The following is a 27,345-nucleotide window of genomic DNA, read 5'->3' as shown; positions in this document are numbered from 1 at the left end:
AAAAGCATCCCACCCAAATCCATTCCTCTACATTATCCCTAACCGACACATCCCTGAAAGCTATGAGCAATTTAGCATAGCCAGTTCAGCTAACCTGCACATCTTTGGATTGTGGGAGGAAACCCACGCAGACACTGGGAGAATGTGCAAATTTCATACAGTCACCTGAGGCTGGAATTGAACCTGGGTCCCTGGCGCTGTGAGGTAGCAGTGCTAGCCACTGAGCCACCTCATCACTATATCTACCATTTAAAGTCACAACTTCATAGTGGATTGACGCATGTGGGGAGATTCTAGAGTGCGGTGCTGGAAAAGCGCAGCAGGTCAGGCAGCATCTGAGGAGCAGGAGAATCAACGTTTCAGGCATAAGCCCTGAAACCTCGACTCTCCTGCTCCTCAGATGCTGGCTGACCTGCTGTGCTTTTCCAATGCCATGCTCTCGACTCTGATCTCCAGCATCTGCAGTCCTCACTTTGGACTAGCAGATGGTGAGATTCCTCTTTGAGAAGTTAATCATGGGTTGGTCATCCTTACACAGCAACGTTGGGATAATCACCTTTAAAATGTGTCTCTGTCTCTTGCCTGGAAAACCCATACTTTGTTTTTGTACTAATAACAATTAGTGACATCAACCCTGTCCTCACATGCTTTTTAACAAAGGCAAGAGATGTACAAAAGTCCAATCTTTTTATATTCTTGAAAAAGTGTAGCTTGCATAAAATTACTGCAGAAATGCAAACCTTGTTTGCAAAGTTAAATAGATTTGGCAACTTGTGAAACCAGCAACACAGTGTATCTGGAAGTATATGCTATGTGCCAGTGTTATGATACCTGCTGTGAAAAGACTATGGTTCGGTTTAACTACTGTGGTGCTGTAGTGAAGGGAAGCATTATGTATTTATAGTACGCCAAGAATAACCAGAAAATGGTACCCTTGCAATATTTTTTGGGATGGATCATCAATTATGTTGTAATTCTGTAATGAGGAACAGTGCTCAATTCTGCAAAACACGTGTGCTCCTTGGGTGGTTCAGCAAGCTTAGCCAGTGAGTTGCTCAGCCTCGTGGACCGATGTCTAGTCTGTATTGTACAGCTAATCACAACCCGATGACAATTTGAAGCACTAGAGTTGGCTTCAGGATTTAAGGTGAGGGAGGGAAACGTGGCGAAAATGTCAGCTCCTGTTCACTCTCCTGATTGGAAGCCTTCATATTAATGACAAGGAAAGGTGGTGCTGTGTGTCTATTCATTCCCTTCCTGAACCTACTTTCATCACTCTTTTGCCAGCCCCCTCTATTTTAATATACAGCATGGAAACAGACCCTATCATCCAACCAGTCCGTGTCGACCGTAATCCTGAACTGAACCTGCCTGCACTTGGCCTATATCCCTCCAAATCTTTCCTATTCATGAACTTGGAGAAAGTGAGGACTGCAGGTGCTGGAGACCAGAGTTGAAAAATGTGGTGCTGGAAAAACACAGCAGGCCAGGCAGCATCCGAGGAGCAGGAGAATCGACGTTTTGGGCATAAGCCCTTCTTCAGGAATTCATTAACTTGCCTAAATGTCTTTTAAACATTGTAACTGTGCTCACATGCACCACTTCCTTTGGAAGTACACTCCACACACTCTGTGTTTAAAAAAAAACAAATTACTGTTCATGCCTTTTTAAAATCTTTCTCCTGTCAACTTAAAAAATGCCCCCTAGTCTTGATATGCCTCATTCTAGGGAAAAGACCTGCCATTCTGAGCTGTCTTTCCTCTCCAGCAAGACTTTTGGGGCCAGCTTGATGATTGAGTATGCTCGAGACTGCGGTTGATAGGTTAAAACTTCAAGGGATGCTGGGATAGGTGGTGGTGAAGAAGAACCGCTTCCATGAGCACACTGAATGGCGGAATGGGTTCGAAACGCTGAATGGCCTCCTTCCTGTTTCTGAGACTCGTGTGTGCGATGTTTTTTTCCATTTGAGACCGTAACCGCAAGTGAATAAAGTCAGTGAAAGCTGGATGCACTCAGTGGTTGCAGGAACATTTATGAAGACAGAAACAAGAGTTCATGTTTCAGGTCGGTGACCTGTTGTCCAAAATGGAGTCTGGCCTCTTGTAGTGTGGTGGTAATGTCCCTACCTCAGGTCTTACCTGTTCCAGAGATGGTCCTCGAATAGAAATGTTGAGAATTGTGATGTGTTTTAAGCAAGCCAGGGAAAGGCATGGCTGAGAACAAAGGGAAAGCTGGGGATAGATAAAAAGCAAGAGATATTAAATGTTGAAGAGATGACTTTTACAAGGCAGCTTGAGACTAGAAAAGTAAGAAAAGATGTGTTTTCAGGAAGCAAAACAGGAAATGTAGGATCTTGCCAACAGCTGCATTGCAAAAAATAAACACAGAGCTCATGGACTGAAGTTGTTGAACTCTATACTGAGACTGAAAAACTATGAAAGGCTGAGATAACAGGTGAGATGTTGTTCCTTAACTTCCATTGAAACGGTATGGGAGACTGAAGATGGAGGGATCTCAGAGCGAGCACATCATTAAAATGCCTGATTTGGACCTTTGGGTCACCGATGTGGATGTTGCTGTCTGTGTTTGGTGCCCATAATGCTTGATGTTTGGGGCAGCTCAGTGGTTAGCACTGCTGCCTCACAGCGCCAGGATGCCAGGTTCGATTCCAGCCTCGGGCGACTATCTGTGTGGAGTTTGCACATTCTCCCTGTGTCTGCGTGGGTTTCTTCCGGGTGCTCTGGTTTCTTCCCACAGTCGAAAGATTGCAGGCCAGGTGAATTGGCCATGCTAACTTGCCCGTAGTGTTCAGTGGTGTGTAGGTTAGGTGCATTAGTCAGGAGTAAATGTACAGCAATACAGTCTGGGTGGATTATTCTTTGGAGGGTCGGTGTGGACTTGTTGGGCCGAAGGTCCTGTTTCCACAGTGGGAATTCTATAATGTAGATAAGACTGCACCACCAACAACTAAATGGAAAGGAGTGCAAGGGAAAACGGTGATTCCTGATGGGATAACTGTGAATTTTGAGAATGATGTAAAACATGAGGATACAGAAAGTAGGGAGCAGGATAGTAGCAGACTTCATGGGGCCATTGACAGGTAAATTGGGCAGTGGGTGTCAAGTGCCATGAAGTGATGTGCTGTGAGAGGTTTAACAGACCAATAATGTCATCTAACTGATAATGAAGAGGGTGCGAAAGTTTGGAGGAACCTTGGGATGAAGGAGGCTTCATGTTCTCCAGGATTCGGAAGAATTTGGCAGGTTATGAGGTAATATCTGGACTGCAGGACTGAATGGGGAAACTGTTTCCGAAAGCAGACACCGAGTGAGCCAGGACATTACCCTCCTGTTCTGAATGGGTCGGTGTTAGACGAGACATAAAGCAGTCAGATTCAGAAGGCTGTATGAGAGCGAGAACAGAATGGCTGTTTGCTCTCTCCAACATGTGTTTTGAATCACCTTCCTGCTGAATCCCACTCAGTTAGGTCGCTTTGCTTGACAGGTTAGCGATCTGCCCGGATGCAATGCCAGAGGCTGCAGATGCATTGTAGAGTTTACTATCTATTGTCAGAGTTCTATCTGTTTTTCCCAGTTTTCTTTCCTGTGGTCCTGAATTGGCTCTCTGCCATTTTGGAATCTACATTGTTAACTTGATTGCGACTCACCAACCTTGTACACCCTGTCTAATCTGGAGAGGCACAATGCAGCCAACAGCGAGTGGGGTTTAGATCTGCTGGGCATAAACCACCCTGTGACTGTTTCTTCCCACTCAGAGCTGTCAAAAAATTGGGACAATATCTCACTTTTTATATGGGGTATGAGGTCCAGGATTTGCAGTGGGAAAGGCAACTAAGTTGTAGTGCACTCAAACTTGGTCTCTACCCACTGCGATAGTCAAGATGAATTTCTGCTCCATTGAAGATCAATTTTGGGAAGCATCGATTTAATCAAAGAGTTGTCTCGCTCCTGCTGTCAGATAAAGGATGCACAGTGCTGCAAAACCTACAGCACCATTCCTAATGAATCCCTTGTAGCAAAGGTTCCCATTTTATGAAGAGAACATCAGCTCCTGCCCTCTTCGGGGGGGGGGGGGGGGGGGTCCCTGTCCCTGTCCCTGTCCCTGTCCCTGTCCCTGTCCCTGTCCCTGTCCCTGTCCCTGTCCCTGTCCCTGGACATCTCCATGATCACACAGTTTCTGAAGGTAGGGACGTAGAGTCATACAGCACAGAAACAGGCTCTTTGGCCCAACTCGGCGAAAGTGTGGATTACAGGATGCTGGAGATCAGAGTCAAGATTAGTGGTGCTGGAAAAGCACAGCAGGTCAGGCAGCATCTGAGGAGCAGGAAAATTCCTGGTGAAGGGCTTTTGCCCGAAATGTCGATATTCCTGCTCTTTGGCCCAACTCATCCATGCTATCTAGATTTCCTAAACTGAACTAATCCCACTTGCCAGCATTTGGCCAATATCCCTCTGAACCCTTTCTGTACCTGTCCAAATTCCTTTTAAATGTTATAATTGTACCTACCTCTGCCAACTCCTCTGGCAGCTCATTCCATACACACACTACCCTCTGCGTGAAAGAGTTGCCTCTTAGGTCTCCTTTAAATCTTTCCCTTCTTACCTTTAAACCTATGTGCTCTACTTTTGGACTCCCTACTCTGGAGGGAAAAGACCTTGTCTATTCACCCAATCCATGCCCATCATGATTTTATAAAACCTCCATGAGGTCACCCCTTAGCCTCCGACGCTTCAGGGAAAACAGCCCCAGCCTATTCAGACTTTTCCTATGACTCAAACCCTCCAATTCCAACAACATCCTTGTAAATCTTTTTCTGAACCCTTTCACAACATCCTTTCTCGAGGAGGGAGACCAGAATTGCACGCAATATTCCAAAAATGGCCTAATAATCAATGCACTGACCAACAAAGGCAAGCATACCAAATGCTTTCTTCACTACCTGCGACTCCACTTCCAAGGAACTATGATGCATAAACTTCTTTGCCGTTTGAGGTCAACGTGACCAGTTTAGTCATTGGTAGGATTCCAATGGGTGTGCAGTTGATTACTAAGACAGATTTGTGTCCGGGAGGTTCTGCAGTTGGATAATGGAGACACGTTAGTGGTTCTGTGGGGATGGTTCCTTGTTCTCATTCGGACTGAAAGAGTTCAATGACCAGGCGTTGACCTCCAGCCTTAAAGACCCTTGTGAAGGTAGCATTTGCTCTTGGAGATGATGCATTGTGCAGAAAGGGTATGGAGAGAGTACACAGATGTGGAGGGATTGATGGATCTAGGAAAGCATGCAGATAGATCTCTGAAGGTTTCTGGGACTTATTGAGGGAATATAACAAATTAAAGATGGGATCTTGGGCTTCCTTTTAAATTATAGAGTACTAAAACAGGAAAGTCACCCTGAACCTTTATAAAGCTCTGTGAGGCCGCAACCATTTATATTGCATCCAGCTCTGGTCACCACGCTTTAAAAAGGGTGCCATAGTCTTCAGAATAATTCCATAGATGAGGGATTTTAGCTGCAAGGTTATGATGGAAAAGCTGGGGATTGTCTCTTTGGAGCAAGGCAAATGTTTGGGAAGAGCTTTACAATTTGAGAGATGGATAAGAAAGGCAAATAGAAACTGTTCTTTTTAACTGACTGAACAATGGCTAGAAGTAAGGCAGAGATTTAACGCTTTGGTTAAGAAATGTAAGACCGATGTGACAAAGAACATTTTTATGTAGTGAGCGCTCATGAGCTGGAACTCGCTGCTTATCGGGGTGGTTGGTGCAGAGACGATTAGAAGGAAATTTGATCAGTGCTCAAGGAAAATAAAATTAGAGGGGTTAGAATAGGTGAATGGGATTGATTGGATTGCTCTGCAGTGAGGTTGCATGGGCCTAGAGGGCTGGATGGCCTCCTATTGCGCTGTAAAGACATTGATTCTTGGACTTTAAATCCTCCAACTGTGTTATAATATTTAAAATCCTGTTCTCTGGATGATAAATCTGAATTTTTAAGCTTGCTGTGTACACAGGCTCCAATATAGCTTCTGTCACAGCAGCAGCGCAGTTCCAATATCGTGTAATAGCTTAGATGGATGACTTTGTGGATTGCAACTGAGTCTGTGAGATTTGCTGCAGACACAGCCCCTTCATTTAGTGCACAATGTGATAATAAATTATATCACCAGATGACACTGCATTCTTTTATCACAACAGGAAATAAGTTGGATGGAAATTGATTAAAAAGTGATTAAGGTGAGCAAGAAAAACTATTCAGAATTGCTCCAAATGTTGACGCTGTTTCTGTCCCTAATGAATAAATTAATGTATTTGCACTGCTTTAGGTACTGCTTTAAATTTATTACATGTGCTGTGTTTCTTGTGTTACGTTGCATACTAAAATGAAGGAAAACAAGTGGTGTCTTTCCCATGTGGAGAGAGAGAGAGCGAGAGAGAGAGACTTTCCTATTGAAAAACAGCTTTCACTTCAGTCCCACAATCATTAAGAAAGTGGAAAAATTATGGAGTAATTCTGTCTCCAATTTCCTCAAGCCATTTCCACCCCCCATCCCCCACCCTGAACCTGTTCATGTATCTGTCGTAAAGATTGAAAATGCTCAGCAGCATTTGGGAGAGAGGAACTGAGTAAGTGTTTTATGTCAATGAACAGATCTGTTGTTGCGTCTGTATCCATCACATTCTGCATTCTAGTTTATTCCGTACTTTTCAAGTTGGTAATATAAAAAGCTGTTGCATCATTACTTTGATCAGCTTCAATGCACGTTTGGAATTGGATTTCTCTAGGTATGACTCCAATGTGGGCAACCCTGAGTTCAAGAACTGCCACTGAGGTAACTTGCTGTTTCTCATGTCATAGCTTCCATCTTGGATTCCTTTGGATTCCCCCAGCTGGTGTGGATTGAATCTAGACACTGAATAGAGCTGAAGGGCTCACTGGGCAACGATTATTGTTGCAATCAACCCTAACTTGTACACAGTAAAGGAAAGGGCCAATTGTGTAGCCTATCAAGCCAGCCTGATCCTTGATAGATATTTGACTTGCCTGATGATAATGATACAAAGGCATCACAATCGTCATATAACTTTTGAAGTACCTAGGCTGAAACCCTCATTGCACGACTGAGGGAATGCTACCCTGTCAGAGGTGCCATTATTTAAAGGAGATATTACATCCTGTCTGCCACTTGGGGCAGATGTGAAATATGATTCTAGATTAGTGTGGTGCTGGAAAAGCACAGCAGTTCAGGCAGCATCTGAGGAGCAGTAAAATCGATGTTTTGGGCAAAAGCCCTTCATCAGGAATATCTCGTGGGATTACATCGAAGCGAAGTCAGCGTGACTAGCTTCTTGGACATTTGAGAGGAATTAACCATTGCATATGACTTAAAGAAGAGAGGGCCGGTTAGCTCAGTTGATTGGACAGGTATTTGCGATACATTGTAACACCAATAATAAGGGTTCAGTTCCTGAACTGGCTGAGGTTACCATGAAAGTCCAAGGCTTGGTAACCCTCAAGTTAAACTAGCACTAGCTGTCTCTCTCTCTCTCTCTCTCTCTCTCTCTCTCTCTCTCTCTCTCTCTCTCTCTCTAATGAGAGTGGCACAATGTTTAGCTACTTTAAGAAGTTTTTCACGGTCATGGGTTCAAATTGTTACATGAGGTTGTTAAATCTGCTTGATTTATAGCAAATGCCAAAATATGAAGTGGCATTGCTGTTAGTGCAAATGTTATTCTTGCTCTCAACCTCCCACTACAGTATGTCAGTTGGACATTTAGATCTTTTGAGAAACTCAGAGATTTCTATTCATCATTTGAACATCCCTGGACAATAATCAACTTGTGGAAGAGGTGGCTTGTGTTTCCCATCCTGCCTGTTCCTTCCTGACAGGATCTACCACAAGGGTGAGCAAGTAAAGAAGGATGCTGCTTTTAACTTCCGAAACTCTGGGTGGTCTAGAGGGGATTGTTAAGCTGCAGATAAGGTCACTGGAGTCGTGGCTTCTAATATGTTTCTGGTCAGTATGCTGGCAAAACTTCCTGTCCCTATTGTCGTGATAGAGTATAAGCACTAACAGATGTTGCTTGACTTCAGCCTCGAGTGTAGCTTTAGCTTGACGGTGCCTTAATGGCCATTACCAGTGAATCTCTCCCTTGGATATAACCATCACCAACTAAACTTGGAGAAGTCAGCAAATTTCAGCTTGTTAAAGTAGATGAACCTCTGATTTGCAAATTAATAGCCGGAAGAATCCTGAGTACAGCCTGTAAGTGAAACAACTACTCTATCGTGTTCTCCCCCTTTCTCAATTATGTTAACTAAACAATGTATGCCTTATTTTGTTTTAAATCTAAGCCTATCGATTACTGTGGTATGTGGCATATAGAACAATTGTTGCAAATCTAACCTCTGCATTTGTTGCAAAACTATGGGAGACTGGTTAATGTTAGTCATAAAATGGTGTTTGATACCAATTAATTACCATATTTGGACTTCAGCTGTGCTGATCCAGCACTACGTTGTTTCATTACAAACATCCATGTCTACAGGAGGCCTCGCTCTATCTACTGTGCTAATGCAAGATTCCTGATGGAGGGCTTTTGCCTGAAACGTCGATTTTTCTGTTCCTCGGATGCTGTCTGACTTGCTGTGCTTTTCCAGCACCACTCTAATCCAGACTCTGATCTCCAGCATCTGCAGTCCTCACCATTGTCTAATGCAAGTGTCAACTTGTTCATTCTGAATGATTGCCTCCATCAAATTGTAGACAATTTAAACCATAGCAAAATGCTAGGTCTTTGCTAGTAATTGCAATTAAATGCTACAATCTTTTGAATTCAACATTTGACAAAAGTAAATGATTAGATTAGATTAGATTAGATTACTTACAGTGTGGAAACAGGCCCTTTGGCCCAACAAATCCACACTGACCCTCCGAAGAGCAACCCAACCAGACCCATTCCCCTGCATTTACCCCTTTCACCTAACACGGGTAATTTAGCATGGCCAATTCACCTGACCTGCACATCTTTGGACTGTGGGAGGAAACCGGAGCACCCGGAGGAAACCCACGCAAACATGGGGAGAATGTGCAATCTCCACACAGTCATTTTGCCCGAGACAGGAATTGAACCTGGGTCTATGGTGCTGTTATTCAGAAGAACTAATGGAGTATTTGCATTTAACTACAAGTGCGGGGCCACTGAGTGGCAAAATCTGTGCAAGTCTATGAATCTAAATTAGAAGAAAAACGTTGCATTAATTACCACATTGTAATATCTTCAGGATGTCTCGAAGTGTTTTCCAATCAATTAATTACTCTCGAAGTGCAGTCACTGTTTCCCTCTAAACAAATGTTAATGGACAATGTATGCCTGAGGTCTGTCAGTGAGAGGAATGATCAATTCTTGATGGCATCAATTAAATTAAGGTTCTTGGCAAGTCATCAAAGACATTTCTTGCTCTTTCTACAGTGCCATGGGATGTTTTATGTATGAAATGAATAAGCCAGTGGGACTCGAGTTTTATCTGAATGCTCCGGTATTGCTGCTGTTCCTTTGTACTGAAATGAAGTCTTAATCGAGATTGTCTGCTCAAGTCTTCAAGTCCACTCTATTTATGGGCCACTATCACCAATGCTTGATGTTTTATATCTTCGAGTCATTTCCTTTTACCAATTTCTGGAAAACTATTAATGTTAGATTTACTTCCAAAATGTAGACTTATAGCTTGAGGGAGAATTGCTATATTTAAGGATTCAGATGCACACAACTTGACTGACTTAATTAAATCATTTGAACCTCTGACGATTGTCGTGGCTAGTGAATGCTACAGTCCAATGTATCGCAATCAAAGGCAGATTAGATTAGATTCCTTAGTGTGGAAACAGGCCCTTCGGCCCAACAAATCCACACTGACCCTCCGAAGAGCAACCCAACCAGACCCATTCCCTACACCTAACACTACGGGCAATTTAAGCATAGCCAGTTTACCTGACCTGCACACTTTTGGACCGTGGGAGGAAACCGGAGCACCCGGAGGAAACCCATGCAGACATGGGAGAATGTGCAAACTCCACACAGACAGTTGCCTGAGGCTGGAATTGAACCCAGGTCTCTGGCGCTGTAAGGCAGCAGCACTAACCACTGTGCCACCCCGATTAGGCATTGCTTTTAAATTTGATACTGGGAATTGTCTCGTGTGCATCGAGTTGGCATCTGAACTTTGTGAGAAAATCGCAAACAGTTTGAGAAAAATTGTGAGCTCAGTGCTGAAAATGTCCTTTAACCTTTTCTGCCTATCGTTTTGACCAGCAATGTGGCTTATGTTTGCGATCCTTATGATTTGCGCTGTTAGTTTAAAAACTATCATTGCGTCCAATTCTGGTCGCCACATTACAGGAAGGATGTCGAGGCTTTGGAGGTGGGTGCACAAGAGGTTTATCAGGATGCTGTCTGGATTAGAGGGTATGAGGTGAGGCTAGAAAAACTCAGGTTGTTTACTCTGGAGCAGCAGAGGCTGAGGAGAGACTTGATAGAAATTTATAAAATTATGAGATGCATGGATAGGGTTGACGGTCAGAAATGTTTTTTTTTCCCCAGAATTGAAATGTCTAATATTCAGGGGTGGGGTGTTTGGGGTCATGCATTTAAGGTGAGGGGGGGAAAGCTCAAAGGTGATGTGAGGGGCAGAGAGTGGTAGGAGTCTGGAACACACTGCTGGGGAGGTGGTGGAGGCAGATATGATGGGGCTGTTTAAAGGAGTTTTCGATAAGCACGTGAATATTGCAAGGAATGGTGGGATATTGACCAAGGGCAGGCAGGAGGGATTATTTTAATTTGATGTCATGTTTGGAACAGCATTGTGGGCCGAACTGTTCTATGTTGTATGGCTTGCTTTTGTATGTTTCCATTGCTCTTCAAAGCAGCATGTAGAAAGTGCAACGATATTCATCCAGGTCCTCGTTCTGCTGATTTCTTCTGTATCCTTGTTGCTAGCACACAATGTCACTTCAAGGCTTTGTCTACCTGTATAAAGAGAGGAAGATTTGCATTTCTAGAACACTTCTCAAAGCCACCAGACACCTCAAACGTGCTTCATAATCGGTGAACTATGTTTGAAATGTAGTCAACGTCATAAGGTAGGAAATATTCAGCTGTCGACTGTGTAGAATTTAATCTATCATGGACTTTAAGAGGAGTCCCCTCTTCCTGTATGTAGTGATTAGATTAGATTTGCCTACAGTGTGGAGGCAGGCCCTTCAGCCCAACAAGTCCACACCGACCCTCCGAAGAGCAACCCACCCAGACCCATTCCCCTACATTTTACCCCTGACTAATCCACCTAACTCTTTGGGTAATTTAGCATGGCCAATTTACCTGACCTGCACATTTTTGGACTGTGGGAGGAAACCGGAGCACCAGGAGGAAACCCACGCAGACACTGGGAGAATGTGCAAACTCCACACAGTCAGTTGCCTGAGGCTGGAATCGAATCCGGGTCCTTGGTGCTGTGAGGCAGCTGTGCTAAGCACTGAGCGACAGTGCGCCCGTGATGTAGGGAATGTGAAGCATGAGCCAAATAAAAGTCCTTTGGAAAGAGTGGGTAGGTTTCTGAAAAATCAGTGACCACACCGACAGAGACAAACTTTGACCCATTTTTTTCCCATGACAAGAGCATGACAGACGAAGTTGTGAATAATGACACTCTGTGACAGTGATGCAGAATGGAGCGCATGTGGAAGGTAACTGTGTGACTCATCACCAGCTTTCTGGAGCCTTACAATTCCTTATGGACAGCTTTGCTAACAGGTATTCCCAGTTGTCCTGGTTCGCTATGGTTTGATGGTACTCTCGTTCCATGGAGGAGTTTGGTGTTGTTGAAGTGAAATTGTGGGAAGCAATGCCTTCACTTTGAGTTGAACAACAACAAAATAACAGTTGAGGTCAACAGCATAAGAAGTAGGTCTTAGTTTGACAATTACAATTTTGGAGGTTTTAAGACTACTAGATTAGACTGCACTCATTGATAATAATTATGTAAGCATTAATTCCATTTGTTGGACTTGATCTCCCACATCAAGAAGGCACAACAATGCCTCAGGCACTCAGGAAATTTGGCATTTCCATAAGAGCCCTCACCAACTTTTCCATTCTGTCCAGGTACCTAACAGCCTGGTACGGCAACTGCTTTGCCCAGTACTGTAAGAAACCACAGATGGCCGTGTGCACAGCCCAGACCATCACGGAAGCTTACCTGCCATCCTTGGACTCGAGTTACAATTCTTTTTGCTGTGGAAAGGCTGCCGACATCATCAAAGACCCCTCCCACCCCTGTAATGCTCTCTTCCAACCTCTTCAGTTAGGCAGAAAATTGAATAGATGCACTAACAGGTTCAAAAACAGCTTCTTCACTGCTGTTATTAGACTACTGAATGGATCTCTCTAACTTCACATAATGTTGATCTTGCTAACGTTGACCTTCTGTACACCATCTGCGTAGCCGTAACCTTCTATGCCTCACTCTGTCTAAGCATCCTGTGATCTTTATATCCATGTTTGCTTTGATCTGCCTGTACTGTTCGCAAAACAAAACTTCTTCACTGTAAAAGTCGAGTTGCAGGTAGATAGGATAGTGAAGAGGGTGTATGTTATGTTTGCCTTTATTGGTCAGTGCATTAAGTTGGGTGGTCATGTTGTGGCTGTAGAGGACATTGGTTAGGCCACTTTTGGAATACTGCGTGCAATTCTGGTCTCCCTGCTATGGGAAGGATGTTATGAAACTTGAAAGGGTTCAAAAAAGATTTACATGGATGTTGCCAAGGTTGGAGGGGTTTGAGCTCCAGGGAGAGGCTAAATCGGCTGAGGCTGTTTTCCCTGGAGTGTCAGAGGCTGAGGCGTGACCTTATAGAGGCTTATAAAATCATGATGGGCATGGATAAGGTAAATAGACAAAGTCTTTTCCCAGGGCGGGAAAATTAGAGGGCATAGGTTTAGGGTGAGAGGGGAAAGATTTAAAAGGGACTTAAGGGACAGTGTTTTCATGCAGAGGGTGTTGTGTGTATGGAATGAGCTGCCAGAGGAAGTGGTGGAGGCTGGTTCAATTACAGCATTTAAAAGGCACCTGGATGGGTATATGAATAGCAAGGGTTTAGAGGGATATGGGCCAAAAGCTGGCAAATGAGACAAGATTAATTTAGGATATCTGGTTGGTATAGGTGAGTTGGACCAAAGGGTCTTGTTTCCATGCTGTACATCTCTATGACTTAGGTACATGTGATGACAATAAATCAGATCAAATCAAATAAGTAGACGTTTCTAAAATATTTGCAACTTTATTAACCCAGTCACTCTCTGCAGTTCACTGAAATACTAATAGACAGAATGTATAGCATTTTACACCTAATGTTGGTAATGAACGGTCCCTTGGTTTTGTACAACCATACTTACAACACAGCTTCTTCTAAACTGCTTCAATAATGTGGTTTCACCGCAACTTCAGATGACCAGTTTCTGCCATTCCAGTGTCCTCTCCAGGCAAGGGTGACGAATGTATGTCAAACATTGACCACTTTTGTGTTTCAAGTCAGGCAGCTACAAAAAACTGGATTGAAGCTCTTCCGTTGTGTCACCATGTGTTCGGGTTCAAAATAGACTGGTCGAGGAGAAGGCAATGTCAAGAGTTGTCTTCCAACTTTGGCATCTTCAGAACTTTGTTTACTGCATGTTAACACTGAATACTACTTTACATGGTAACCCGAGATTTCCACGGCTCTAATCTTTATTCCAGTTATTGCTAGGAAGGACTGTAATGTTAACTTTTAACTTTATTTTTCTACTTATGTTAAGAATGATGGTAATGCTTTACTTTGAACTTTTTAATTCTCTGTTATTACTTGCACCGAGGTACCCATGTTGGTGCCGTATATGGTGATATTGTACACTTTTCACTCTATTCCAATACTTGAGGACATGTGACAATAAAACTTAAATCAACTATTCTCTGAACTCTATCTTCAGTCTTCTTTCTGTTTATTTGACTCTGTCCTCGCTGTACTATTTAAGTCTAGGGGGTGCAGCTTTGTGACATCGCCATTGGGTCCCCACCAGACATTACTCGTACATTTTCTTTGCCACCCTCCTATCTGATGTGAACAGGAAGTTTCCGCTTTGTCAGTCAATGATGGATTTAAGTCTCGGTCCCACGTACAAAGGAAGCGTGTGATAACCTTCTGTAGTATTTGTAAGCAACAGTATTGTGAATGCACAGCTAATTAAGGTGTCATTCGGTGATAATGACATTATGCCTGAAGATTGTTTTTTTTTTAGGATCGTCCTCCGTTCGTTGTCCCATTTCTTGTCAGCGGCTTCGTTTCTACTCTGGAGACAGAAAAGCACTTTCATTTATATAGCGCCTTTCATAACCTTAGAATGTCTCAAATTTCATCGCTAATTGAGTACTTTTTGAACTGTAGTCACCATCGCAAAATAGGGAAATACGGCAGCCAATTCTTGTGCAGTAAGCTGCCATAAACAGCCTGAAATTAAATGAACAGATGATCTGTTCTAGTGACGTGGATGAAGATTAATATTCTTAGGAAAATAGAAGAATTCCCCTTCACTTTCTCAAATTGCCATGTGATCTTTTTATGCCCTTGTCATCTGTCCAACCCTATTCTAAAAATGAAATTTGTTACCACTTATGCTAGTAAATATATCAAAGACTCACTACTGCAAGACCACATCATGCACTTGTAATTCCAACTGTTAAAATACTTACAGACAGCATCACTCTTTTGGATATAAGTGCTCAAGGTCTGTATGATTTTAAAGCATTGCTTATTCACTGAAATATGTGCATTAGCCCCAGTGGGAATGCAAGTGCTCTTTGAAACGAGATCCAGGCAGTCAGAGTTGAAAAACTATTATGGCTCAGAAGCAGAAGAGAAAGTAATAGTCTTTAATGCAGGATGCCCATAAAACGGGTAAATCTTTGCCACGCTTGTTTTGAAGTCAAAGGCTTATCTTATTGTTCAGAAAAAGAATTGTGTCAAACTTGAAGAGCTAACTGTGTTCCAGTGTTAATTGTTTTCCCCACTCCCTGGATGCTGCCAGACCTGCTCAGTTCCCTTTGCTTTTTGCAATCCCAGATAAATTTATTTCTGTCTTTCAGTTCCGATTACCAGCCTTCATAGGGCTTTGCTTTTATTTATGACTCTATCTGTATTGCACTGGTTATATAAAGAAATGACCCCGGATGATCCATGGCATATGATTCAAATTCTGGCTCATTTCCCAAGATGTGGGATGTGTTTCCGTTGAGCATCTGGCTGACCAGCACTACATTTCTCTCCAGCTATGAGGGTGCTGTGCTGGAAATTCTCCCCTCCCCGTTCCCTGTTTTTAGCAGAATGTGGATTGTCATATGTCACTGATGTTGAAAGGTTTAAATGGTGGCACGGTGTCTCAGTAGTTAGCGCTGCTGCCTCACAACACCAGGGACCTGGGTTCGATTCCAACCTCGGGCACCTGTCTGTGTGGAGTACACCTGTTCTCCCTGAGTCTGTGTGAGTTTTCTCTGGGTGCTCTGGTTTCCTCCCATAGCCCAAAGATGTGCAGGTTTGGTGGTTTGTCCATGATAAATTGCCCCAGCAATGTACAGATTAGGTTGATTGGCCATTCTAAAGGTGGGATAATGGAGATAGGGTTGGGGTCTGCGTATTAGTGAGATGCCCTTTGGATGGTCCGTGCAGACCCGATGGGCCAACTGGCCTTTTTCTACAGTGTGTAGGGATTCTGTGATTCAGCTGATCTGGAAGTGGGTGAATAGGACTCTGAATGATAGGCATCAAGGCAGGATTTTCTGCTCCGATGCCTGAGTTTAATGATCAAGTTGGTGCCATGAGGTCAGGCTAGGAAGGTTATGATATTTTACAGGAGTTTGAAGGAGTTTCCTTTGGCTTATGGATGAGGAATCTGTATATGGACTGTCTCCGGATGTTCTGCTATTCGCTGTGCCTATTTGGTTAATGTACCCACTGGGAGCAATGGGGATGTCCATCTTGCTTGCTTCTGAGTTATTCAGTGTTGGACTGTGTTTCATGTTTTCAGTGTCTGTCTGAGTTAGGTACCATCAGGAATGGCAACTATAGTGCTGCTATGAGCCAGAGGAAGAAAGAAAATCTTGCCTTTATATGGCACCTTCACAACCTGAGGTGATTCCAAAGCCAGTTGAGAACTTTGGAAGTGGGGTTGTTGTTAGAATGTAAGAAATGCAGTCAGGGAGGCGATGGCCCAGTTGGTATTATTTTGGAATGTTAACCGAGAGATCCAGGTATTGTTCCTGGGGATGGATTCGGGGGCTGGAAGAGCACAGCAGTTCAGGCAGCATCCAAGGAGCAGCGAAATCGACGTTTCGAGCAAAAGCCCTTCATCAGGAATAAAGGCAGAGAGCCTGAAGTGTGGAGAGATAAGCTAGAGGGGGGTGGGGGTGGGGAGAAAATAGCATAGAGTACAATAGGTGAGTGGGGGAGGGGATGAAGGTGATAGGTCAGGGAGGAGAGGGTGGAGTGGATAGGTGGAAAAGGAGATAGTCAGGTAGGACAAGTCTGGACAAGTCATGGGGACAGTGCTGAGCTGGAAGTTTGGAACTATGGTCAGGTGGGGGAAGGGGAAATGAGGAAACTGTTGAAGTCCACATTGATGCCCTGGGGTTTTTTAGATTAGATTAGATTACTTTAGATTAGATTAGATTACTTTACAGTTTGGAAACAGGCCCTTCGGCCCAACAAGTCCACACCGACCCGCCGAAGCGTAACCCACCCATACCCCTACATTTACCCCTTACCTAACACTACGGGCAATTTAGCATGGCCAATTCACCTGACCTGCACTTCTTTGGACTGTGGGAGGAAACCGGAGCACCCGGAGGAAACCCACGCAGACACGGGGAGAACGTGCAAACTCCACACAGTCAGTCGCCTGAGACGGGAATTGAACCCGGGTCTCTGGCGCTGTGAGGCAGCAGTGCTAACCACTGTGCCACCGTGCCGCCCACCGAATGAGCGCCCAGCGGCAGTGAATGAGGCCCAGGACCTCCATGTCCTCGGCAGAGTGGGAGGGGGAGTTGAAATGTTCCGAGGTGGAAGATGAGGCGTTCTTCCTCCAGGCGTCTGGTGGTGAGGGAGCGGCAGTGAATGAGGCCCAGGACCTCCATGTCCTCGGCAGAGTGGGAGGGGGAGTTGAAATGTTGGTCCACGGGGCAGTGTGGTTGATTGGTCCGGGTGTCCCAGAGATGTTCCCTCAAGCGCTCTGCTAGGAGGCGTCCAGTCTCCACAATGTAGAGGAGACCGCATCGGGAGCAACGGATACAATAAATGATATTCGTGGATGTGCAGGTAAAACTTTGATGGATGTGGAAGGCTCCTTTAGGGCCTTGGATAGAGGTGAGGGAGGAGGTGTGGGCGCAGGTTTTACAGTTCCTGTGGTGGCAGGGGAAGGTGCCAGGTTGGGAGGGTGGGTTGTAGGGGGGTGTGGACCTGACTAGGTAGTCACGGAGGGAACGGTCTTTGCAGAAGGTGGAAAGGGGTGGGGAGGGAAATATATCTCTGGTGGTGGGGTCTTTTTGGAGGTGGCGCAAATGTCGGCGGATGATGCATAATAATGTAAAGATTAATATGAATTTGATTCACTCCAAATGATATTGTGAAATAGTGAAAGATATTGGATATTATAAAGTTTCCTGGGGACCTGGGTTCAAATCCTGCCGCAGCAGGTGGTGGAATTTAAATTCAATTAAAAATCTAGAATTAGGAGTCTAATGTTAACCATGAATCTATTGCCGATTCCTGGGAAAAACATGTGTGTTTCGCTAATGCCCTTTAGGGAAGGAAACTGCCATCCTTACCTCGTCTACATGTGACAGCAATGTGGTTGACTCTTGACAGCATTCTGGGCAATTAGGGATTGGCAACAGATGCTAGCCCAGCCAGCAATGCCCACTTCCCATGAATGGTAAAAAAAGCGAATTCGTGTAGAGTTAACTGACACAAATAACTGTGCCCATAATAATAACACAATCTTGTTTTGATGGGATATTGGATAATCCCCTTGCATGGCAAAGCAAACTTGAGGGCTAAACAACATACTCTCATTCCTATTTCTTAAGTTCTTATGGATATATATTTGAGAATAATAAATAAGTATTTCCTCAGAGAGAACTTCTATTCTCTTCTTTGCCATGAGATCTTTGATACTTACCTGAGAAAGCAGATGGGGTTTGGTTTAACGGAGACATTTTTTTGCACATCTTTCTGCCCTAGGAATTATTCCCTTCTGACTTAGACACTGGAATTCTACCATCTCAGCCACTGCTGGCACAGAGTATTATCCTGTGTACAGCACTGGACTCAAGACTTTGACCCTTGCTTGTAAACTCCTGTATGAAGCACAGCCTCATGTGACCGAATTGTCATGAGTGGCTGTTCCTTGTACAACCATACCCAAGTGCAACATGGAGACCCATCGGGTGAAAAGAGTTTTTGTTTGTTAAAAGGATAGGAAGAAAAGGTGGATTAAGTTACAGGTCAGCCATGATCTTATTGAAAGTTGGAATAGTCTTAGTGACTGATACAGAAATTAGAGTCAATCTTATTGTGAAATATTTCCACAGCCTAAATTCTGCCAACTTTGTAATGTGGACATTGTTGCTACAACATCAGTTTATTTGTCTTGCCCACAGGCATGAAGCTGACTTTTATGGGAGGTTCCTGACTGCAGGACTGTGATTGAACAAAGTGAATAATCTGAAGCCAGTTTCCTCGCTTTTTGTGTCTGATATAACACTTGACCCAAAGATGTACAATGCCATCTTGTCTGTGTGCCTCGTGATGTATTTGCTGCTGGGAAGCTGTAGAGGTAAGACCTTAATTTCACACTGCAGTAGCATGTTGACACTCTCGGACCCTGGTCCATACGCAGCGATGGTAAATGCAATGCAAATACATTGAGAGTTTGGGTGGATGCAACCGAACGACAAAGATATAAAGTTGGACCTTATAACCTGGCAAAGTGGATTACTCACATCTTAGAAATATTTCTATCGGTCTGAAACTGTGCAATATACATTAAATAAAAGTGTAATGCAGTTGCAAAAACATTGCCTTTGGTTGTTGCATCTGTTAGGAGAAAGTGAGGACTGCAGATGCTGGAGACCAGAGTTGAAAAGTGTGGTGCTGGAAAAGCACAGCAGGCCAGGCAGCATCCGAGGAGCAGGAGAATTGACGGTTTGGGCATAAGCCCTTCTTCAGGTGCACAATCCTTTATCCGAAATGCTTGGGACCAGCTGGTTTTCGGAATTCAGAATTTTTCGAATTTCAGAATAAGTGGCAGTTTGATGTTGGAATTTTAAGAAAACCCTTTCAAAGAATAGACTTACTGTGAGTAAAACGGTCCCTGAAACAAAATTGAGGCTTGCCAGTGCTGCACCACACCTCTACCCCCCCCATGTCGCATCTGAGTGACACGCATCGAGTGGGTGTCGACTTGGGTGAACTGTTTGCATGCCAAACAACCTTGTTAATGAGAAAAAAACCTTCGGACTTTGGAGCTTTTCAGATACAGGCTTGTCTATCTGTGCAGCGCACATTAATGACCCTTTGTATAAAGAAAGACTTGATGCATAATAATGTAAAGATTGATATGAATTTGATTCACTCCAAATGATATTGAGAAATAGTGAAAGATATTGGATATTGTAAAGGTTCAAGGCCTGACAATACTCCAGAAACATCCATTAGCTCTACCTCTGACACTCAGTGCTAGCCACTGAACCACCCCTTTAAATAAAAAAAGATCCTGGGAGAGGGGGACAAAGGAGACGAAGTAAGTCTAAGGTTTATGAACTGGAAAATTCCTCTCTCTTCGCTCAGGGCACTTGAAGCCAAACCAGGAGATCACAAAGGCCATTAACTTCTCTTGATTGACCGTTTACCAATCGCCTCTATGGAACGATTTTCTTCCCATTATAGCTGAGTTCAGCGCTCATGACAGTATTCCATGGATTTATATTCACCACACAAGCCAGCAATTTGATTAGTAGGCCCACTTTTCTTTGGGAAAAGACTTCTCTTAACATCTCTGACATCAAATATAATTTATACACAGCGCACTCTGGAAACCAATATTGCAGTTTCCTTGCTGTATAAACCTTAGTCAAAATGCTCCTGTGTCTATGTTTTTAAAGTTGAGTGTCTTGCTGGACACCAATGGTCCAAACCTCCTCTGAATCTTATTTTCTCAAGCTTCATTATCATCCATTGCATGAATCTTAGAGGCAGCCAAGATAATTTGTGCTTTATTAGATTGGAATGTTCATTGCAAGTTTTCTTTCTGAAAATCTCCGAAGAGAATAAAGTTGGTTTGCATTCAGAAACTTGAAGTTGATAGATGTCGTTGCTGATATATTTCTTCTCTGCTATGATTTAGTAAACAACGATCAGCTGTATAAGAGAGTTTCAGGGCTATACTGTTGAGAGAAGACTTTCAGTAAGCACAGTGTGTACTATGATAGCCCTGGCTCCATAGCGTTCTCTTGGTTTCTGTCAATCTTGGGGAGGGTTGCGTAGAAATCCTATGCACTGCACACGGTTGCAAGTTCATACTTCCTAGTGGTCAATCTCCATATATGAGATTCCTCTTAAATGCAGGAGAGATAGCCACTTCTAATACTGAAGGAGCAACCTATTATCAGTTTTGGGAAGAGTTAGTGGTCTTGGGTTGTATTACTCTACAAAAGAGTTTAAGGACTTATGATCTTTCTTTCAACTACTAAAGTTGTAAGAACAACTTGAATTGTTATCGGACCTGATAAGTGCTGAGCCAGTTCCACTGAATTTTGCAAAAAGGAAGAGATAAGGATTCAGATAAACAAGGCATTGAAGGAGAGGTTACAAGGAATGACCAGAGGTTTGCTGGATGAGTTTCTTTAATGAGAAGGGAGCGAATCACAGTGAGATGGTGTTCGAGGGAGTGGGTCCATAAAGTTGACATGTCAAACACTATTGTGATGTTGAGAAACCTTTCTTATTTTGAACTGAAGGCTGATAATATTGGCAATATCATTATCAGTTGCTCAAAGGAACACTCAAGGTATGAGTAAAGTTACCTCACTGCAGTTGGATAGAGCTTTGAGTGGACTGTACAGTTTTGGTCCCTCTATCTAAAGATAGATGTATTTGCCATAGAGGAGTGTAATGGAGGTTGACCAGTCTAATCTCTTGGATGGCAGGGTTTGTCTGATGAGGAAAAATGGAGGAAACTGGTCCGTATTCTTTTGAGTTTTGAAGAATAAAAGGTGATCTCGTTGAAACTTATGGAGTTCTTCAATGATATGACAAAGTGGATATAAATAAGATGTTTCCCCTGGTGAGCATAGAACCAGGATGCATACTCTCAGGATTAGGGTAGCCAATTTGAAAATAAGATGAAGACTAACTTCTTCACTGAGAGGGTGATGAATTTTTGGAATTCTCCACCCAGGAGGCTGTGGAAACTTCATCGTTGAACACATTCAAAAGAGATCAGTCGATCCCTGGAGACTGATAGCATGAAGGGATAGAGAGAGAGTACAGGAAAATGGCATTCAGGTAGATGATCAGCCATTGTTTAATTGAATACTGCAACAGGCCTGATGGGCTGAATGGCCTACTCCTACTCCAATGTTCTCATTCTACTCTGTTTATATTTGGCTGTTGTGAAATGATTTTTGGGAAAAATAGGCACTAGAGCTGCAGAGTCCGGTTCAGATCTGAATCTGAACACAATAAAATCAAGCGATGACTACACCCTTAGGAAATCCATCTCACCATGTGGGATGAGACTCACAAGGTGGGCTTGGGCCAAGTTTGGCATCCTGGGTGTGTTACTGGAGCAGGTATGTTTCTTCTTTGGGAAAAGTGAACTGCCCCGCTTGCTATCCCAGTAACTAGTTCCAGAAATGTCGAGCTGTGTGCATGTGCTTATGTGTGACTTAATGTGGAGCATGCTCACTTCCAACTGAAAACAATTTGCAAGGCCCCATTAAAGGCATTTTCCAACAACTGCCGTCTAGACAGACAATAGCACCTTCCCAATCCATCAGCTCTAAAGGACAAGGGCAGCAGATACATGGGAACACCACCCCTTGCAAGTTCCTCTCCAAGCCACTCATCATCCTGACTTGGAAATATATCATTGTTCCACCGTTGGGTCAAAATACTGGAACTCCCGCCTGAAGGACATTGTGGGTCAACCCGCAGTGTGTGGACCTTAGTAGTTTAAAAATGCAGCTGAATGCCACCTTCACAAGGGCAATTAAAGAATTGGCAATAAATGCTGGTCTAGTCAGTGATGCTCACATCACATGAAGGAAAGTATAATATAATGCAGGTCTCGCTGATTTATCAGACAGCAATTTCATCCGTCCTCCTTTGTCATAGCCCAGCAGCTGCCAAAAGTAAGAATGATGCTGTAATCTCAATGGTTTTGTGATGTTTTTCAAATTTGAAATAATCCTTTTTGCTGTTATTACAGTTTGCTATAAATCATCAGATTGAACTATCAGCAGTTATCACATCTCACCAGTGTTGATTCTCAGCTTTCAATCCCTGGTGTCTTTGCTTTCCTGACCTTTAGAATATTTTCAGTTTTCTTTTAAAAGTATAGCGTGTGTTTATAAAATTAAACATAATGGAGGGTAAAAGCTGAGTGGAAGACTATAATTCCAATGGCATTACTCATAAATCAGTCAAACTTTTTTTCTGCGACTCTCAATTAAATAAACCCATTAATGTTTACATTGGTTGTCTATAATCACAGTACTTATGCCAAGGGTATATTTTCTTCGGTATACTTAGGTTGGGCTTTTAAAAAAAAAAGTGTTAGTTAGAGTTAGTTTACTCTCTTCATGCTTCATAGCAAATGGAGATGAATAATTTTCGAATAATTCCGCTCGCTTGATTTTCCCCACAGTGAATTCAATGGCATTGTTTGAAGCTCTTCCTAAATGTGGCAAGGGGGATCAGCTAAAGGACACAGATTGAAGACAATTAGCAGATATCCAGGGTTGAAAATGAGGAGAACCTGTTTTAACTGGTGAGATATCCAGGAGGATGGCAGAACAAGATTCAACTGTAACATCTGAAAGAGAATTGAATAATAAGCTGGAAAGGAGAAATTTTCAAGGCTGTGGAGAAAATAGGGAACGGAGCTAATTAGATGAGTCTTTCACAAGACCAGCATGGACTCGATGGGATGAATGGCTTCACTGATTTATCTGAGGAAAGGGAAAGCGTCAACACACAACAACAAAATACAGGGCTGGATTTTCTCCTCCTGTCTTTTAATTCAGGTTTACTTAACTTGCCAATTCCAGATATCAGTTATAGAGTCAAGCAGCACGGAAACAGACCCTTCGGTCCAACGTGTCCATGTCGACCACGTTCCCAACTAAACTAGTCCCACCTGCCTGCACTTGGCCCATATCTCTCTAAACCTTTCCTATCCATGAAGTTATCAAAATGTCTTTTCAATGTTGTAATTGTACCTACATCCACCACTTCCTCTGGCAGTTCACTTCACACACGAATCATACTCTGTATAAAAGTTACCTATCATGTCCTTTTTAAATCTTTCTCTTCTTACCTTAAAAATATGCCCTCTAGCTTTGACCTCCTCCACCCTAGGGAAAAGACTCTGGTCATTCACCTTATCTCTGCCTTTCAAGATTTTATAAACCTCAACAAGGTCACCCCTCAACCCCCGATGCTCCAGTGAAAAATGTCCGAACCTTTCAAGTCTAATCCTGGCAACAGCCTGGTAAATCTTCTCTGAACCCTTCCAGCTTAATAATATCCTTCCTATAACAGGGCAATGAGAATTGCGCACACTACTCCAGAAGAGACCTCACCAATGTCCTGTACAACCTCAACATGACATTCCACCCCCTTGCCTAATGAGAAAAGGTTGCACAGATTGGGGCTTGTACTTGGAATTTAGAAGAATGGGAGGTGATTTAATTGAAACCAATAAGATCTTGAGGGGACTTGAGAGGTTGCATGCTGAGACAATGTTTCTTTTACAAGGTGTGGATCAGAAATGGGGAGGCGGGGGGCGCACAGATTTTAAAAAACTGTGCTTCCATTTAAGATAGGGGTGAGGCAGATTATTTTTCTTAGAGTTGGAAGTCTCTGTGGCTCACCTCTCTAGAGAGTGGTGAAGATGAAGTTGTGGAATATTTCTAAGTCAGAAGTAGAGAATAAGAGAGTCAGAGGTCATTGGAGGTAGACATGAATATGGATTTAAATATAGAACATGGAACGTTACAGCGTAGTACGGGCCCTTTGGCCCTTGATGTTGCACAACCTGTGAAACCAATCTGAAGCCCATCTATCCTACACTATTCCATTATCATCCATATGGTTATCCAATGACCATTTAAATGCCTAAAGTTGTCGAGTCGACTACTGTTGCAGGCAGTTCGTTCCACACCCTTACGACTCTGAGTAAAGAACCTACCTCTGACATCTGCCCTATATCTATCACCCTTCAATTTATAGCTATGTCCCCTTGTGCTGGCCATCACCATCGGACGATTGAAGCTCTCGCTGTCCACCCTATATAATCCTCTGATTATATGTGAGGACATGATAGGTTCTGCCCTGATCTTGTTTAATGGCACAGCAGTCTCAAGTGGCCAAATGGCTTACTCTGGCTTCTATTATGTATATTCCTACATTTTCTTTCAAAAGCAATAGAATTGAATAATTTGTAAATAACCCAGAAGATCATCATTCAGTTTGCAAAAAGCAGTAAGAAATCAACCTTGGGAACTGTCTATGTGTTCTAGGTTCTATCTGTCCGACTGCAATTATTGGTTGCAGAGGTGCATGGAGCTATCTTACCAGAAGTTCAATCACCTAATGAAGGCCAACAAACCTTTTTAATTTTCTGATTGCTCGCTGCATCCGCATGTTAGCTACCAACAAATGACCTAATGACCTCTATTATGATAATACCTCTCTTGGAATATCTTTGCGACTGTGTTTCAGCAATGCATCTGTGCTTGTCCCAGGAGAACTGTGGCTGTCACTTGTCACAAATTCGTTCTTAATTCTTTGCTCTTTCTTTCATATCATTGCTTAAATGAGTTAGATTATTCTTTCTCTTCCCCTTCCTGATGAAGAGCTTCTGCTCAATGTTGACTCTCCTGCTCCTCGGATGCTGCCTGACCGGCTGTCCTTTTCCAGCACCACACTTTTTGACTCTGATCTCCAGCATCTGCAGTCCTCACTTTTTCCATTCTACAAAAATCCCCACATTCCTGTGTCGAAGGTTGAATTGTGGGTGCAGGTCTCTAGGCGTTTTCTGCTGTCTTACTGATACCCATTCCACATCTGAGAGTTGTCACTTTAGTTTGCCACTTTATAATATGGGTATCACAATATGATGGTACAATATTTCTTCTAAGGTGAGAGACATTGAGTGTCTTTGTCCAAAATATGTTGGTAGCTAGCATGCGGATGCAAAAAGTTAAAAGGCATGTTGGCCTTCGTTTGTGTACTCCTGGAGGATTTGTGTACTCCTGGAGTGTGTTTGCCTTATTGCGGTTGTATAGAGCTTTGAGTGAAATGCATACTTTTGAACTTTTTGTCTAAAGAAGCATATATTTGCCACAGAGTAGTGTAACAGGCTCACCACGTAAATCCCTCGGATGGTAGGGTTTGGCTTGTGAGGAAGAACTTTTCCAGGAGCGCATTATTTCTAGTTGTCCAGGAGAAGATGGGGGTGAGCTGCCGCCTTGAAATCGTGCAGTCCCTTTGTGGTAGATACACCCACAATGCCATTGGAAGGGAATTCCAGGATCTGACCCAGCAACAGTAAAGAAACAGCGATATGTTTCCAAGTCAGGATGATGAGTGGCTTGGACGGCAACTTGCAGGTATAGTGTTCCCATATATCTGTTGCCCTTGTCCTTTTAGGTGTTAGAGATCATGGGTTGGCAAGGTACTGTTGGAAGAGCATTGATGAGTCACTGCAGTGCATCTTGTAGATGGTACACACTGCTGCCACTGTGTATCAGGGGAGGGGATGAAGGTTGAAGGTAGTGGATGGATGCCAATCAAATGAGTTGCTTTAACCTGGATGGTGTCAAACCACTTGGGTGTTGTTGAAGCTACATACATCCAGGCAATTGGGGAATATTCCTTTATATTCCTGACTTGTGACTTGTAAATGGTGGACAGGTTTTGAGAGACCGGAGGTGAATTACTCACTGAAGAATCTCTAGCATCTAGTCTTCTCTGGTAGTCACAGTATTTAAAGCTAGTCCAGTTCAGCTATTGAACCTCCCTATGGACTTGTAAACCACCGATCTCCCATTCTGCTTGTAAAATAAGAAAAGTGACTACCAAAGATGATATTGGATCCAGCACTTGTACAAATTCACCTCTAATTTTAAGTGGAGGCATTGACCAATTGTATAAGAATCTCATGCTCAAACCCCTGCATAGTCTTACTCCTACTTCTCTCTTTCTAACTTGCTGTAGCCCTACAAAACTCTGAGACCTTTGGGGTTCCAGAGTTCTGGCAGCTTGCCCACCATCTACTTATCTGTTCCATTATATACTTGGTTTACAGCTGGCCAGGTTCTAACTTGGAATTTTCCTCTCCCTCTCTCTTCTTTAAGATGCTCCTCAAAGCCTGTTCCACTTTACACTAAGATTTTTTGGTTATTACTAGTGCTCCGTTCTCAGACTCTTTTGGTGTCAGTTTTTGTCTGATTTGTGTTTCACTTTCTTGAAAACACTAATTGTGGCTGTCTCAAAATGGCAGAGCAAGGAATTTGATGGAGGTTTTTTCCAGTCTTTATATTTTAGTATTGGCAGCAGTACTAACTATTCATTCGAGGCATCTAAATTTAAGCACAACACACATTGCGTCCTTGTTTATGGTAAAATGGGTGATATGTAGTTTTATCTTACACATGCTATGAGTTATCACGTTGCTTAGGCAGTGCGGTGTTTCAGCTAAACTCCTCCTTTTAAAACTGCCGTGTCTAATTTCTATAAATGAATGTGGTTGGAGTTCAGAATCTGCTGTGGGAGATGTGCAATTGGAATGTTCTCATGCTTTCCTGGGCTCTGAGTTGAACAGAGGGAAGGCAGCAGGCAATAATCAGTGTTCTTTATCTTGTAGCTTTTCCATTCGGCCCATCGAGTCCACACTGACTCTCTGAACAGCATCCCACCCAAACCTGTCCCACCTTACCCTCTGAAAAAAAGTCATCGA

The 27,345-nt window shown here is 43.2% G+C and overlaps 1 protein-coding gene across 6 annotated transcripts in view; it reads left to right on the top strand.

The window, feature by feature from the left end:
• cd276 (CD276 molecule) overlaps window positions 1-27,345 on the top strand; it is a 356,577-nt gene that overhangs the window by 66,778 nt on the left and 262,454 nt on the right. For 4 of the 6 annotated variants that reach the window (XM_087982237.1, XM_087982234.1, XM_087982236.1 and 1 more), the window contains exon 2: window positions 18,761-18,936. The exons of 1 other annotated variant lie outside the window; for it this stretch is intronic. In XM_087982237.1, coding sequence (XP_087838363.1) covers window positions 18,876-18,936 — 61 coding nt within the window. In that variant the 5' untranslated portion in view covers window positions 18,761-18,875. Of the gene's footprint in view, window positions 1-8,150; window positions 8,289-18,760; window positions 18,937-27,345 lie in introns of those variants that run through there. One more of the 6 variants, XM_087982235.1, reaches the window with a different exon arrangement.

This window comes from Chiloscyllium plagiosum, unplaced genomic scaffold (assembly GCF_037043375.1).
Source record: "Chiloscyllium plagiosum isolate Xiang-an unplaced genomic scaffold, Cpla_swu_hap1 HiC_scaffold_42, whole genome shotgun sequence".
NCBI classification, from domain to species: Eukaryota; Metazoa; Chordata; class Chondrichthyes; order Orectolobiformes; family Hemiscylliidae; genus Chiloscyllium; species Chiloscyllium plagiosum.
This window is presented reverse-complemented; position numbering and strand designations above follow the sequence as displayed.